General features: G+C 37.9%; 1 protein-coding gene across 8 annotated transcripts in view; it reads left to right on the forward strand.

Annotated features, from left to right (window-relative positions):
• Window positions 1-455: 455 nt before the first annotated feature.
• The window catches only part of CPSF6 (cleavage and polyadenylation specific factor 6), a 32,426-nt gene continuing 16,479 nt past the window's right edge, over window positions 456-16,402 (forward strand). For 5 of the 8 annotated variants that reach the window (XM_027542505.1, XM_027542507.1, XM_027542506.1 and 2 more), the window contains exons 1-7: window positions 471-603; window positions 8,521-8,730; window positions 10,120-10,223; window positions 13,616-13,761; window positions 14,675-14,848; window positions 14,978-15,088; window positions 15,541-16,045. In XM_027542505.1, the coding sequence (XP_027398306.1) occupies window positions 544-603; window positions 8,521-8,730; window positions 10,120-10,223; window positions 13,616-13,761; window positions 14,675-14,848; window positions 14,978-15,088; window positions 15,541-16,045 (1,310 nt within the window). In that variant the 5' untranslated portion in view covers window positions 471-543. Of the gene's footprint in view, window positions 604-8,520; window positions 8,731-10,119; window positions 10,224-13,615; window positions 13,762-14,674; window positions 14,849-14,977; window positions 15,089-15,540; window positions 16,046-16,402 lie in introns of all 8 variants that reach the window. The other 3 variants (XM_027542510.1, XM_027542511.1, XM_027542512.1) reach the window with 2 other exon arrangements.

Raw genomic sequence — 16,402 nt, forward strand, 5'->3', positions numbered from 1 at the left:
GCAAATGACATAAGTAGCATGCAAATAACTCAAGAAAACCATCAACCGGTAACTAGCATTTACGAGGCAGACGAAATTCTGCTGGTCTTTTGAGGATGCAGAGGTAAGACATCCTCTGGAGGCGCTCACGGAAAGCCGGGCTACACTTTTGGTGTTTCATCTAGACATAAAACTTCCATCTCCCTAAAAGCCCTGGCTGTGAGAAACGTAAGAAAAACTGAGAAATGAAAATATCACAAAATGCTTAAGTGTGCCAAAGACAACGTGGAAACTGTCTGGAGACAACTGGGACCACCCCCGCCCCGCCCCCCAAGCCTAATCCAGACACACAAAAGAAACCGCCAGCGCCTTCGGAAACGCAGTTTTCTGTTCTCCGCCAGCCAAGCAAGCGGTGGCGGAGACCCGCGCCCCCGGCTGCCCCCGCCTCGGCCCTCGGGCCTCGGAAGTGACGCAGCGCGCCCCGCCCCCGCCGCTAGATCCGCTGCTGCTGCCGCGGCGGGCGGACCTGCAAGAGGCGGCGGCGGCGGCCGAGGCCGAGGGAAGATGGCGGACGGTGTGGACCATATAGACATTTACGCGGATGTGGGCGAAGAGTTCAACCAGGTACGTGTGGGCCCGGGCTCACGCCGCCGAAGTGGGCGGTGCTGCGGCCGGGACGCGGACCTCGGGCCCGCTGCGGGCCACGAGCCGGCGCGGCTGCAGACCGTGCGCCCTTGGCGCCTGTGGGCCGCGCCGCCCGATCCCGGCGCAGCGCCCGCCTCGCCCCTCGTTCTACCGCGTCGTTTCGTGGGCGGCGGGCGCCGCCACCCTCCGCGGGGCCCCGAGCGCGGACGCCGGCCACTCTGCAGCCGCCGCCGGCTCCTCCCTCGCCGCCGCCTCGCTCCCCATTGTTGGAGGCCGGCGGGCGCTTCCCGCCTCGCTAGGCCCGGGCGGCGGGGCGGCGTGTGCGCGGCGGGGAGAACGGGCCGCCCCTGCGCCCCCACCCCCGCGGCTAGGTGGAGGAGGAAGCCCAGCGGGGCGCGCGCCGGCCTTCTCCTTGCCCCCGGCCCTGCCGCTCGGGCTCCGATTCCTTCGGTCGGTCCATTTTGTGTCTCTGTCGTCACTCGGTCGCCTCATGGAAGGCCGTGTTCACGGCCCTTTGTATCCCGCGCGCCCAGCTTCCTGAGCTCCCCTGCCCACGTTTGCTACAGGTTTCGGCGTGGCGCCGTCCCTCTCCTTCTCTCACTCTTTGGGAAGACGGCTTCGGTGCGGGCACGTTTGCAACAAGTCCTTTGACTTTCGGACCCATGGATCGTGTTTTGAAAGTCGGTGCACTGGCCCTACCTCGGTGGTCGAGGGCTTGCAGTGCCTCCGGGGCCCAGTCGTTCTCGGTCTTTGTGATGAAAATATCAGTGAAGATAGGTGGCCCGGGCCCAAAGGAAGACTTGGAAGCGCGAGGGTTGGATGGAACAAAAAAGATGGTAGCTCACCAAGAGAAGAGATCAGAATAGTGATTAAAGAATCTCACCCAAAATTCACATGGTGTTTGTTAGTTTTGTAGCTGTTTCCCGATTTCCGAAAGCAAAATGTTTACTGTTCTCCGAGGGGTTTGGAAAGGCTGGAGAAAGTGAGAATGCAAGGTTTTTCCGGTATCTCATAGGCCACAGTTGCCTAGAAAGACTAGCCGCGGAGCTATGATGTCTGATGTTGTGCATCCTTGCAAAAGGTTGTTACTAGAGCAGTGACGTTTAAGCTGTAAGCATTCTGGTCACATCTACTGTCTTTTATATAGTAACACATTTAAAAAAAGCAAATTGTGTTTAACTGCAGTGTTCCTAATAGCTTTCTTACATTTTCCAGGTCCATGTGAGAAGCTTAGTAAAATTCTGGTTAATGTGTTTTTGTGGGGTTTTTACCTCTCCGTTAAGGATTTTATTTGTGCAAGGAGTTTAAGGATTTTTTTAAATAGGGAAAACTAGAAATCCGGTTTTTTTTTTTTTTTTTGAGGGATGATGGTGCCCTGTTGTTTAAATATTAGAAGAAAAGTTCAATTAGCTTTAAATGTTTTCTACTCCGTTAAAAAAGAGAGTATATTTAAACGTAACTCATTGTTATCAAATGTTAAGTTTTAAAATCTTTATTGTGTTGCGCTTAAATTTTTTTTTGCTATGCCTGAGTTGTGTCAGTGACAATTTAGAAAGTTACCTTGAGTGCTAAACACAGTCGGATTCTAATGCTTTTTTTAAGATCAGTAAACAAAGACCTCTGGGAAATTTCTTTTCCTTTTATTTATCAAATGAGTGTAACATTCCATCGACAGGAGGTCCGTACCTGCAAGTAAAAAAACAAATGTTCAAGGCAGTCTTCATTAGCTCTCTTCAAGAAAATATATTTCCTTTTGTCTTTCTAGTCACAGTAAAGGAAGAGCTGGACTACAATTTTAGAAGTTGAGCATTGTTCACAACCTTTTAATGAAATAACTTTTTAGGCTTTTGCATACTTAATGTGGGATGGGCATTTTTGTCATCTGTATAGCTGGATGGAGTGATACTTGCTTATCCCTGTGCACCAGCTAGTGCTGACCGAACAGGAGTTAAGAAGAGATTAAAATTTGGTAGCCCTGATGAACTGCTTAATAGGGTTCTTTCAAAAATAACATTTTGTGGATTTTACCTATAGCATTATATTGCACATGTATTTGAATGGTTTTTACCTCTAGGATCTTTATACTTTTGAATCAATTAATGGCATTAAATAGAGGGTTTGTTTTTGTTATTATTTTGGGTATCACTGGCCTTTGTAATCTACTGCTTGCTGTGATAATTCCTGTTCACAATATGGCCATAAATAGATAGTTGATGGTTTTTTAAGGTACATTCTTAATTTTTAAAAATGTTACTAGTATTGAAATATTTACCTGAAATTTTATCAAAATTAGAAGCAACTACAAAATTGTTGGTTGATTTAATTTGCATTCTTATTAGCTGGTGACATTACTTCTATTGGTTGCTAAACTGACTTTATTTTGTTGTAGTTGAGTAGAATGTTTTGCTAAGTATAACGGGTTTTATTTCGGCTTCTAAACTGTTGTAAACATTTAAAAAATCTCTTCATTGTGAGCTGTAGTTTTAATTGCATTGTATACTTCGAAATTCTTTGTAATATATGTGTTTTTTATTTTTTCTGTTTTAAATAATTATACTTGTATGATGTTTATTTCATGTATATACTTTGGTAAAGAGCAGTGTAAACCTATTTCAAAAAGTGAGACATTCAATTGTCTTAGAAACTGTAATTTGGAGATGGTGTGAGAAAAAAGTTATTGAAGCTATAGAACAGCTCCTTTCTTCACCAGATGAATTTAGAATGAAGAATAAAATTGGAGAAGGGAAGAATGCACAAGGGCCTCAGTTATCCTTTATAGCTGCTCTTTAGTTCTTAAATTGAAGATCTTTGGATGGAACCAAATTGAGAACAGTTGCTCAAGTGAAAGAATTTGAACTCCTTCCAAACCTCTATATTACTTGGATTTGGAGTTGAAAAGAAAGCTGTTGGTTTCAGTCTCTCACTGAATTGATAGTGTGTATCAGTGCAGTTTGAACTGGAATTTGTACTTCAAGGTAGTAGTTACTAGTCTCATATTTAATAATTACAGACTTTTATTTTGACCTAAACTAAACTAAATTTATTTTAACTCAGTTCAGTATTTTATATGCCAGCAAGGTAGGGCTTCCCTGGTGGCTCGGAAGTTAAAGCGTCTGCCTGCAATGCGGGAGACCAGAGTTCGATCCCTGGGTCAGGAAGGTCTCCTGGAGAAGGAAATGACAACCCACTCCAGTATTCGTGCCTGGAGAATCCCATGGAAGGAGGAGCCTGGTGGTCTACAGTCCACAGGGTCTCAAAGAGTGGACAGACTGAGGGATGTTCACTTTCACTTTCAAGGAAGGATACAAAGTATATATAGTGTCTAGACTAAGTGCACTGTAGTGGGATTACATAAAAGATATGACACACTGACAGGTCATGTGTTACAGAAACCACTCTTCTATGTCTGTCTGTATGTGTAAACTTTTGTTGGCAGAGGAGAGGAGAGGGAAGTCAAATTCTGAACTTCAGGAAAGCTTATCCTGGGTGCACTGAAGTAGTGTGTATTTTGCTTGTTTGGGGAGCAAAGCCCTTCATGTAGAATGTAGTTTTTGATGTACCTGGTGGTAGGTCACTGAGAGCAGTGCTCATTCAGTGATCTGACATTCAGACTTTAAAATGAAAATGTATGTAGATAGCGGGAAAAAATTCGTTCGGAAGTTACAGACGTAGACATCCTTATAAATGTACTTGTCTTTATATCATGACTCATTATACTTTACATTGAGTTATTGTGTGTCTACTATAGCCAATGTTTAGCTAATTTTGGAAAATAAGTTTTATTAGGCAAATATCTGTGAAATCTTATTTCTACCAAATTTATATTGAATAGAGAACCCTTTAAGATAAGGCATGTAAGATGGAAACTGAAGTAGGTAAAGACTGATTCAGAAACTTGGGTAGAAATGTTTAGGGGGGCTGTAACTCTTAATTATTTTATTATTTATAAGTAGTTCATTCTGTTGTTCACTTTGTGATTTATGTGCCATATTTGTAGTACCAAATTGGCTTCCTTACCATTAGTTGAGCTTTTAACAGGGATTGGAAACTGATTTTAATATCTACTTGAAATGTAAACAAAATCAGAAACTGAAATATTTTCTAAAAAGATAGGTATGTATTAGATTATCTGTTTTGTGGATTTTGTGGGTTAGTGTATTCTTTTCCATGGTATAGAAAACATTTTATAAGTGCAAACTTGTATTTTGCTTGTATTTCTCTAAATGGAATTTTTTTTTTTCCAATAGAGGAACTTTGAACAAGTGGCCTTTGCTGTGACATTAGTGGTGGTAACATAATGCAGGAGTGGCATTAATACAGTTTTAGGAACACCAAAAGTAGTGTTGTGCCTGTCAGGAAGAGTGAAGGTTACAGGACAACTATCACAGTCTTCCCAGTAATGTACAGAATATCTGACATTAAAATTACATGGGAGGTGATTAACAAAAGTATGTCCCTCTTCAGAGCAAGGGCATGGTGATAATGAAAAAAAGGTTGAGAAACATTGCTTTTAAGAGGAGCTGATTGAAATTTGGTTATTTTACTATCTGTCTTAATTTGAGTGTTGTCTCTGACCTGGCTACAGCTACTCATTTGTCTGAGGAACATGAATGATCTTGAGATGCAGAATCTTGAAAGGCTACCTTGCCTTTAAAATAATTATTGTAATTAAATGTAGAAAATGAAATAACTTAGTGGATTTTTTTAACAAACCCTAAGAGCTGTTGCCTACTGGAAGTTAAATATAGTGTATAGTTCTATTGGTTATTAGTTGCTATGAACAAATTGGGCAATATTTGTAATCTAAAATAATTAGAGGGGTAATATTGATTATTTTTTGTTTTTGAGTACCTTTAAAATTTCCCAATGGTAATAATTGAAAAGACTGCATATAGAACTTGACACTGTTGACTGTTATTCTTTGACAAAGTTTGTCCAAATAGACTCTCAGAGCTCACCTTCTTTGTATGTGATCTGTGGTGGTGGTGGTGGTGTTTAGTCCCTAAGTCATGCCCAACTCTTTTGGGACCCTGTAGATTGTAGCCTGCCAGGCTCCTCTGTCCATGGTATTCTCCAGGCAAGAATACTGGAGTGGGTTGCCATTTCCTTCTGGGGATCCTCCCGAACCAGGGATCGAACCTGGGTCTCCTGCATTGCAGGCAGTTTCTTTACCACTGAGCCACCAGGGAAGCCCTGACTTGTGATACTCATTTTACATAATTTTAGAATGTGCATGTTTTCCCCCTTTTAGAGTGGGAACAGAAAGTAGGATGTGTTCTGTATATAATTATTTTTTTAATCTGGAGGATAGGTGTGATATGGTGAAGTTGAAAAGGAAGGTTACTGATATTACAGAAGAGTGTGTGTTTTAAGTTGCCTCTTAGTAATGGTGGTAATGTATTCAAATTCATTAATATTTTTTCACCAAGTCCAAATGCATACCATGGGGCTAAAAGTATAGGCTGTGGCCTTGGAACTGAGCGAAGCTAACTAGTCTACTTGGAAATCAAACCCCAGGACTGTGGTCTCAGTTAGCATCATATTTCAATCAGTTGGAAGCAGTCCAACTACCAGACCAAGTGACTGATATTAAATATTGGTAGAATCATATCAGTATGGAAAATTGATTAGTATCAACACAGGAATTCAGGGATGGACAAAAATAGTAAGTTGTGACTCACCAGGTTAGTGTAGCTGCAGTTATTATGCCTGTAAATTATTGTCGACTTATGTGAACATTTTCCTAGATTTATAACTAGTGAAAAGTCAAATAATATTTCATCAAAGTATAGATTGAAATACTTTTAGTGCTACTATTAATAACCCTTGCATTCTGTTTTACTCTCCCTCAAACCATATATTGTGATTATAGTCTCTGCAGAGGAGGATGGAAACACAACTCCTTTTGAATAATAGTAACAATAATTTACTTGATGTGCAAAACTGGATTGCGAACGATTTCAAAGTGCCTGCTACCCCTTGTGGGAAACTTTGGTATCTTAAGTGTGTGGAATCAACTGCTGCAGCCGTGCCACCTGAAGCTTTAGCTACACTGAAACTTCTTAACAAAACTCAACCTTCTTTTTTCTAATTTTTACTATCACTGTTTTTTTCTAATTTTTTTTTCTTTTTTCTAATTTTTACTGTCACTATCACAATTTTTACTATCATGTTCCTTGGTTTCAAAAAACTCAGTTCTCAAAGGTTATTTTGGTACTGCTGTGGAAAGAAAATTATGGCATTATTCAGTGATTTGTGGTCTTAGTTTCTGCCCATTGCTAAAGAGGGCTTTCTTCTCTGACGTACCTTAAGATTTTGTCCCTTAATAAATAAGTTACATACATTCAGCCTCATAACAATATTGTTATGTAGAGATTCTGTTGCATTATCAGCGAATTGGATAACTTCATTATGCAGAAGATTACCTGATATGCTATGTGTTATGAACTGATAAGTGGTATATTTCCCCTTCTAGATTTTTTTTTTCTTTTCCTGTTTCTTTAAAAAAAAATCTTTTTCTGGCTTCCTTCTGAATAGCAAAACAAGAACCATGTTCCCTTGGGACTCTTATTATAACAGTATTTTGTTGATCTGTTCATAGTCATATTATTCATGCCTTTTTTCAATGTCATTCTTTATCCATAAAATGGTTAGTTCCTAAAACTATTAGTTTCTCCTTATCTACCATTTGTATTCATTCTTACTGAATTGTAATAATGGAGAAGATAAGAATTATATTCGTTTTCTAAGCGTAATTGCCTTTCTTTTATTACCTTGACAGAGGAGCCTGGTAGGCTACAGTCCATGGCCTCGCAAAGAGTCAGACATGACTGAGTGACTTCACTTTCACTTTTCAGAATGAAGTAGTTCACATCCATTTAGATACTTTGTGGTGGAAAGGAAGATAAAAATAGAGCTTTTCCTCTGTTACTGGCTAGTCAAGCCAGTGGCCCAGTAACTGTTACCAAAGGCAATTTAAATGATGCTCAGTGTTCTGCCACTACCTGCATTTCATTTTTATTGTGCTTATTTACAGGTTGAACCCTATTTTTCTATTTTTCTCCTGTTCACATATTTGCTTATTATTCATTTTCCTTTTACTTGCATATTACTTAGGCATGTAAGTGGCATCTCCTAGCCTTGTTTTAATTCTGCTGGTGACACTTGATGGCAAAACTTTACTAGATTCTTCCGTGTTCATGTCCCTTTTCTCTTGACCATGTAGATGTTTTGCTAATTGACTATATATCTAAGAAGTCAGGTAAGCATTAACTCTTTGTTGACTGAGAATAATAAAACTTAATATAGATACTAATTTGGATAGTTTAACCTGTATTTTCTCTTTCCCTTGTTCATTTATTGTGACATATAGAATCATTACATAGCCATATTTCTTTATCCCTTTCCTGTGGCTTAGCTTACTATGCTTTTTCTAAAACTAACAGCTTCCACAGAATTGGGAAGGATGATCCTGAATACTATAGAAAATAATAGTTGTATTTTTCTGCAGTTAAAAATATTATTAAAGATTCATAATGGCTCTGATTTCTGTTTGTGATATTTTTGTATTGAAAATTTGTAGTCAGTGTTGTTACTTTGAGTATTTCGCTTCCATGAAAAGTTCATTATTTTATTTTGTCTACATGTTATTCTGTTCCTAGAGGAACATTAGTTCTTATAATAAGTATCAGTGGGGAAATAGGATTCATTGTATAGAAATTCACTTTATAGGCACTGTTCAAGAAGTGCCGTAAAGTGAAAGATTTGTACTGAGATCTTTGACCTATGTCTTCTACCAAATTTTTAAAAGAAAATTGTTGAATAAATTTGCATTCACATCTGTTTTAGAAGTCGTCTGACTATTGTATAATCTAGAACATTATTTCTGTATCTCAGGAAGCTGAATATGGTGGGCATGATCAGATAGATTTGTATGATGATGTCATCTCTCCATCTGCAAATAATGGAGATGCCCCGGAAGATCGGGATTACATGGATACTCTCCCACCAACTGTTGGTGATGACGTGGGTAAAGGAGCAGCACCAAATGTTGTCTATACATATACGGGAAAGAGAATTGCATTGTATATTGGGAATCTAACATGGGTAAGTGACTTGATTTGAATTAAATCCTTGGTGATTGATTTCAAACTATTCCAGTAGTTAATTTTTTCTCCAGTATATAAAATAAGAATTTCAAGTTATTAAATTGGTTCTAGATGCTTCGTTATGCACCAAGGGGGGGACATGCATGTACCTTTTAAATATAGTAAGTACCAGAATCTTCTAGTTCTGAATTTTGTAGACATTCAACTTGTTTTGGTAGAGATTCCAGTTAAATGTAGTTCAATTATTTTATCTTTTACTACTCCTACACTTCAGCTATCTCAGTTTACAAAGGAAAATGCTCACATAAAGGCTCAAACCAGGATTCAGTAATGTAGGAGAGAAAGATACACAATATAATTCTTGTTTTTAAGAGTTTTCATTATTCAAACCATAATTACACACATACTGAATTTCATTTTTGCCCTTAAATTTGAAATCTGATTTACAGAAATACTGCTATTATACATTGTATTTTAATTTGGTTTATGATACTACAGTAGTAGTAAACCTACAGGTTTATTGATTGGAGTTTCATTAGCTGAATGTTTAGTAGTAGTATTATCTGTGTTTTATTAGCATTGAATCTTAAATATTTACTAAAATAGTCCGGTAGAGTTTTTGCATTTCTATTTAAAAACGTTTATTACACATACTTGAAAATTTAAAAATTGCCTAGAAATCAGTTGTTACTGTACATTTCCTTAATAGTATTTTATTTTAAATGTTTGCATATTTAAAAAGCTGGCCAATCTCCCATCATCTGAGCAATTTTTATAATGTTGGAGACAGTTGTATTGTAGATAAAAAGAGTGTGGTTGCTGAGGAAGACTGAGTCTTGGCTCCTACATATGTTTTATAACCTTGGACAACTTCTTTAACCTCTCTATTGCATAGAGTGTAAAATAGGAATTATATGTAAAATGGGACTTCTGTGTTTTGAGAATTAAATATTTGGTAAAAGGGTATGGTAGGCACTGAATACACATTAGGATTTTGTTTTGTATACTTAGAAACATAAGGTGGAGTTTATTTCCCCAAATAATTTCTTTTAAGAAAAAAAGCGGCAGGTGAGATTGGTTTATTGAAAATTTAAAGTCACAGCAGTTGAAAGCTGGAAGAGACCAAAAACTCATTAAGGGTTTTCTTTTTTTAATTCTATATTCTCTCTGAGGGTATGTACCTTCTATTTCCAAAACTCTTATCAAGGGACGAAAGTATGTCTTCAGGTGCTTTTGTGCTATTTAAAAATTGGAGACTGACTGGCGGTAATTGTACATAGTTTGCACTAAGGATTAATTTTGTCTGTCCTGAGTTTACCCTTACAAACTAAATTGAAACAATAAAAATCTTAGATATGATGGTTAATGAGGGGGAAATATCTTGCAGTGGACAACAGATGAAGACTTAACTGAAGCAGTTCATTCTTTGGGAGTAAATGATATTTTGGAGATAAAGTTTTTTGAAAATCGGGCAAATGGCCAGTCAAAGGGGTAAGAATTTTGTTTTAATTCTTTTTTTTTTTTTCACCCAATGGGAGTTTGTAGCTAACAATTACAATTTTAGGGGTGACTTTCCTTGAAGTTAATACTTATCTACACATGTGTAGGATGTTTCTTTTCTACACTGACAGGAGGTTCTTGGGCAAAGATTCATACTCATTTAATGTATCCTGTGATCTACCTCCCTAAAACTAGTGGAGCTGGGAGATTAGGTCTCTTTTCCAATTTTCCTGCGTTTTCTCCATTGTGGTTGAACAATGACAGTTTGAAGAAGCATCACTATCCCTGTGGTTAAGGGGTATTGGAAGATGGGCCACTGAAGAATACTGTAGCGTGGATGTTTTGCATTATTTGTTTAACTATTAAACTACACAGATGAGGTAGGATACTTATAAAATCCAGATGTCCAAAAGTAAGACAGTAAAAAAATAGAATGTCATCATCTGTAGGTGATTACTCTTGTCATTTTAGTGAATATACTTTCAGGTATTTTCCTAGTGCTTTATTTTTATTGCAAAAATAATAGGATTGCAATTTACGTTTTATAGTGTGTTTGATACACCGTAAAAAAATTAATAAATATACATCTTCTCTAATGTATTAGTTCTTTCCATCATACTTTGCTACTGTAACTAATTTTACCATTCTTATTTTTGGTTATTTGAGTTTTCAGTTTTTGTCTATTAGAAATAATGTTTTATTTAAATCTCTGGTATAGATTTTGGATTTTTTAGAAGATAATTTGCTAACTACAGAATGATAAAGTAAAAAAAAAATGCTTAATGTACTTATTTAATATCCAGTGTGCCAGTGTGCAATAACTAGGAATATTTTCAAACATGTGCAGAGTCTTGACTGCTTTTCATGAACTCCACTCTACTGCCTGGTCCAAGCCACTGTTATCTCTTACTTGAACAGTAGCTTCCTACCTGATGTACCTGCCTTCACTCTAATTCTCTACAGTCTATATAGAGACATAGCAGAAGTTGAAAAAAAAGTGACATCAGTATTTGTCTCCTCAGAATGTTCTATTGATTGTCCATTTTATTCAGAGTAAAACCCAGAATCTTCACTGTGGTCTATAAGGCACGAAGACCTGTTTTCCCCACTCTGTTACCATCTCTGACCTTATCTCCTACTGCTGTTTACTTTGCTGTGCTGCTCAGCTACATTAATTAGTCTTTGCTGTTCCTCAGACATATTGCTACTTGAGACCTTTACACTCTTTCTTCTGTTTGACTGACTTTTCCCCAAAATATCCACATTTGGGATCTTTTCACTTCAATCAGGATTCTGCCTGAGTTCCCCTTATCTGGCCACACTGTGCAAGAGCTTCGACTCCTATCACTGTTCCTTTTTCCTCCGCTTTTCTTACATTGTATGTTACTTGTTTATGGTCTTGTCTCCTACTAGATTTAGATTGTAAGTTCCAAAAGAGCTTTGTTCACTATTGTATTCCCTAACCCTAAAGTGAGGCATGGCATATAGGAAGTGGTGCTCAATTAAATTAGTGAATTAGTTAAATTGTCTCTAAATGTTGTGACCCAAGGTAATCTTGAATCAAACAGCAGACTTTGTTGACCAGGATCTAATTAAAGGACCATTTTGAATACTAGGCAGTAAAGACTCCTAAGAGACCTTCTGAGAATAATTTAGAATATTATATAACTTTATGAATTGACACTCATTCATTTTTTTCTGTTCTAAATTTATTTTTCCTAGTGAGATACAATTCACATAATATAAAATTCACCCTTTTAAAGAATTAAAATCAGTGGACTTTATTTATAAAGTTGTACAACCATTATTATTGTCTATTTCCAGAATGTTCTGATCACCCCCAAAAGAAATCCTGTGTCTGTTAGCAACTGTCTTTGTGGATTTGCCTGTTCTGAAGAGGTATCATAGAGAATGTGGTCCCATGTGCCTAGCTCCTTGCTCTTAGCAGATTTTCAGGTCTCATCATGTTGTAACATGTGTCAGTACTTATTTTTTAAAAATATTAATATTCCACTAAATATTATACTATGTGAATATACCACATTTAAAATGTCAAAAATTTAGAAATTCTGAAAATTTCATCCATCATTTGGTGGACATTTAGGTGGTTTCCATTTTTGCTATTATGAATAAGGCCCCTATGAATATTCATATATGAGTTTTAGAATGAGCATTTTTTTTAAGGAAATTGTTTCTTTTATCTAAATAGATTACACTGTAGTTCCCGTATGATTTGCAACTGTTCCAAAGCCACCCTTTTATATAGACAGAAAAATCTTTAGTGAAAGAAGTTAAATTTATCAACATTTATAAAAATTTCTAATTTTGTTCTTAAGAATACTCCTCCTCTGTATTCATGTACCAGTTTGTATGAACGTAATATTTTCAGTCAGTTCTGTTAGGTACATGTATACACTCAGGAGTTTTGTTTCTTTTGCTGCCATAAGGCTTGTAGGATTTCAGTTCCCTGACCAGGGATTGAACCTGGGCCATGGCACTGAAAGCTCCAGCTCCAAACCACTAGACCACCAGAGAATTCCCAGGAGATTTATTGGATCATATTTTAACTCTGTTACATTCAACCGTTTAAGAAGCTACTGGGATATTTGTCAGAGTGTCTGTACTATTATGTATTTTTTCATCAAGCAGTGTATGAGGGTTCTAGTTTTTCCCACATCCTCACTAGCACTTGTTAATTATCTTTTGATTAGTGGGTGAAGTGGTATCATTACGATTTTGGTTTACATTTTCCTGTTAGCTAATGATATTGAGCATCTTTTTATGGTGATGTTATTCGTAATAATTAAATTTGGGTTCTGGAAACAACCCAAATGCCTGTCAGTTGGTGGATTTTGAGGAAATGTGGTATATCTGTAAAATGAAATATTATTCAGTCATGAGAAAGAACTAATCACTGACACATGTTTTAACATGCATTAAACCTTGAAAACATCATGCTAAGTGAAAGAAGCTAGTCCCCATGAAGGACCACACACCGTGTTATTCACATTTAATGAAATGTCCAGAATAGGCAGATGTACAGATTTGTTCTTTAGGGTTGGAGGATGGGAGGAAATGGAGTGACAGCTGACAGTTATGGGGTTTTTTTTTTGAGTGATGAAAATGTTCTTAAAATTGATGTGGCTGTGATTGTAAAACTCTGAGTATACTAAACAAACAAAGCATTGAATTCTGTACACTTTGAATAATATGATGTGTTATTATAAAAAAAGTTAGAGGTGGAAGTGTGACCATTGTATTCTAAGAAATATTTTGGTTTTTTTGGTAGGTAAAATTAAATTCACATCATTTCATTTTTAATAACTGCAATAACAGTTAATCCCTCCTCACTTTCTACCCACATCCCTTTAAACACCTTCTAGGTTTGCCCTTGTTGGTGTTGGATCTGAAGCATCCTCAAAAAAGTTAATGGATCTGTTGCCTAAGAGAGAGCTTCATGGTCAGAATCCTGTTGTAACTCCATGCAATAAACAGTTCCTGAGTCAATTTGAAATGCAGTCCAGGAAAAGTAAGCACCCCCCTCAGAGGCTTTTATTAAAAGATGTGCATTTTAACCAGTCTTGTTAGCATTTGTTATATGTTGTATTGGAGAAGTCATCTTAATATTTATATTTAGTTCATTGGAGAATCCATTTTAGAAAATCCATGCTTTGAGTTTGATTTAAATTACTGATTATGACTGGTTCCGTGTACTGGAAACCTATGCCCATTTTTCTCTAAATGTTACAGACCCAACATTATACAACAGTGTGCAAGTTTTATAGCCCTGCCATTCTTATCCTGTCATTCCCATCCTAAAGAAAGGAAGAAACTACATTCTAATCCTTAGGTTGAAGGAAAGTTATGTGGATGTCTGTTATGGTTGGGGAGAAACTACTGATAACCAGAAAGTATTCGTTGATTTTCTGCTTGGCACCAAGACCTATCACCACTTGGTAAAGTGACTATAGAAAAGATTTGCCATTATATACTTAAAAATGTTATCACTTAAAGAGAGAAATGAATGATAATGTAATTAATAGAAATTTGAGTGGTTGTTTTTCTTAATGTTCTAGCACTTAAAACTTAACTGATGAATGTTTAAAAGTTTGAATGATTTATACTTACTGAAATTTAGATTTCTGTTAGAGAATTTTGGTCTTGGCTGCTGCAGAATACTGGTATTTTGAAAGTAACTCATTATTTGTTTATCAGAAATACATTTAAGCCTAGATCTTTGAGACTTCAAAAGAATTTAAATAGATGTGAAGGTTTTCCTAAATGGGTACTTCTCATGTAGTTTGGACGGGCCCAAGGCATCTGGAAGTTAGTAAGCAGTATACATAAACTTTGATTTAGAGTTGTTTCTAATATCTAACAGTGGTTACATATCAGATAACTATTTTAATAAATGCTATTTATGAGTATTTGGATATTTGCAGCTACACAATCAGGACAAATGTCTGGGGAAGGTAAAGCTGGTCCTCCGGGAGGCAGTTCACGTGCAGCATTTCCACAAGGTGGTAGAGGACGGGGCCGTTTTCCAGGGGCTGTTCCTGGTGGGGACAGATTTCCTGGGCCAGCAGGACCAGGAGGGCCACCTCCACCTTTTCCAGGTAAAATTTTTCTTAAATTGCCATGGATAAAATGTGTCTACCTAATACCTCTTTTCCTTTTCTCTCTTTTTCAAGTAATGCATTATTAATGTGACTTACTCTCCTTGTTATGCTATTTTTGGAATCCAGGAAATTTGATCAAGCATCTTGTTAAAGGAACTCGGCCTTTGTTCCTGGAAACTAGGATTCCATGGCATATGGGGCACAGCATAGAGGAATTACCCATTTTTGGCCTAAAAGGTCTTTATTTTTCTCCAAACTTGCTTGACTTATATATAGAATATTTACATCCGTCTTATTTTCTTACCTCTTAAAAAATCCTTTCAAGACCATTTTTCCTTGTTTCACTTTCTAGCTTGTCATCAGAGTAGACTATAAGGTGGGTGATTTCACTGTAAGAAGTGTGTGTATGCTGAAAGATGGAAACTATCTCTAAGCATTGTAATCTGTTAAAGTTTTTGTTTCAGTAGTTTTTCTTAAGCATTAAATTGAGCTAGTTAAATGTGTAAGGATATACTTCATCCTTGTAACTTGTTAGTATAGCGTTTACCGTATGGGTTTCATTTAAAGAGAAAGAGTCTTGGTCTATGAGTTATGCTTTAAAAGTATAATTGTGGCATGAAGATTAAAACACCTTATTGAAGTGTGTTTTTTTTCTCTCTCTCTCTCTCTCTCCCCCCTTTATTCTGTAGCTGGACAGACTCCACCACGCCCACCCTTAGGTCCTCCAGGCCCACCCGGTCCGCCAGGTCCTCCACCTCCTGGTCAGGTTCTGCCTCCTCCTTTAGCTGGGCCTCCTAATCGGGGAGATCGCCCTCCACCACCAGTTCTTTTTCCTGGACAGCCTTTTGGGCAGCCTCCATTGGGTCCGCTTCCTCCTGGTCCTCCACCTCCAGTTCCAGGCTACGGCCCCCCTCCTGGTCCACCACCTCCACAACAGGGACCACCTCCACCTCCAGGCCCCTTTCCACCTCGCCCACCTGGCCCTCTTGGGCCACCCCTTACACTCGCTCCTCCTCCGCATCTTCCTGGACCACCTCCAGGGGCCCCACCGCCAGCTCCACATGTGAACCCAGCTTTCTTTCCTCCACCAACTAACAGCGGCATGCCTACATCAGATAGCCGAGGCCCACCACCAACAGATCCATATGGCCGGCCTCCGCCATATGATAGGGGTGACTATGGGCCTCCTGGGAGGTAAGTTAGTATGCGTCTGTAAAAGTAGACTTAGTATATTTGATCTGCAAAAGCTATTTTTCACTCTTGTCTGTGAAGTTTTAAAAAATTAGGAGCTTTCCCGATACATAATGTTGTGTATGTTTTCTCTTACAAGAAGCAGTATGATACGGTGAAAAACATACTGAACAGGGTTGGGAATAATTCAGCTCTACCACTTCCACAGGCTTGTGATTTTAGGGCAAGTCACATTATTTCTGTCATTTTTAAGTTAAAAGAGGTTGATAAAGATCCTGAAGCAAGCTAATGGGATCCTCAAGCTACTTTTAAAATTTTAACATCAGTATCATTCATCTACCATTGATGACACTACATAGA

This window comes from Bos indicus x Bos taurus, chromosome 5 (assembly GCF_003369695.1).
Source record: "Bos indicus x Bos taurus breed Angus x Brahman F1 hybrid chromosome 5, Bos_hybrid_MaternalHap_v2.0, whole genome shotgun sequence".
In the NCBI taxonomy this organism is placed as follows: Eukaryota; Metazoa; Chordata; class Mammalia; order Artiodactyla; family Bovidae; genus Bos; species Bos indicus x Bos taurus.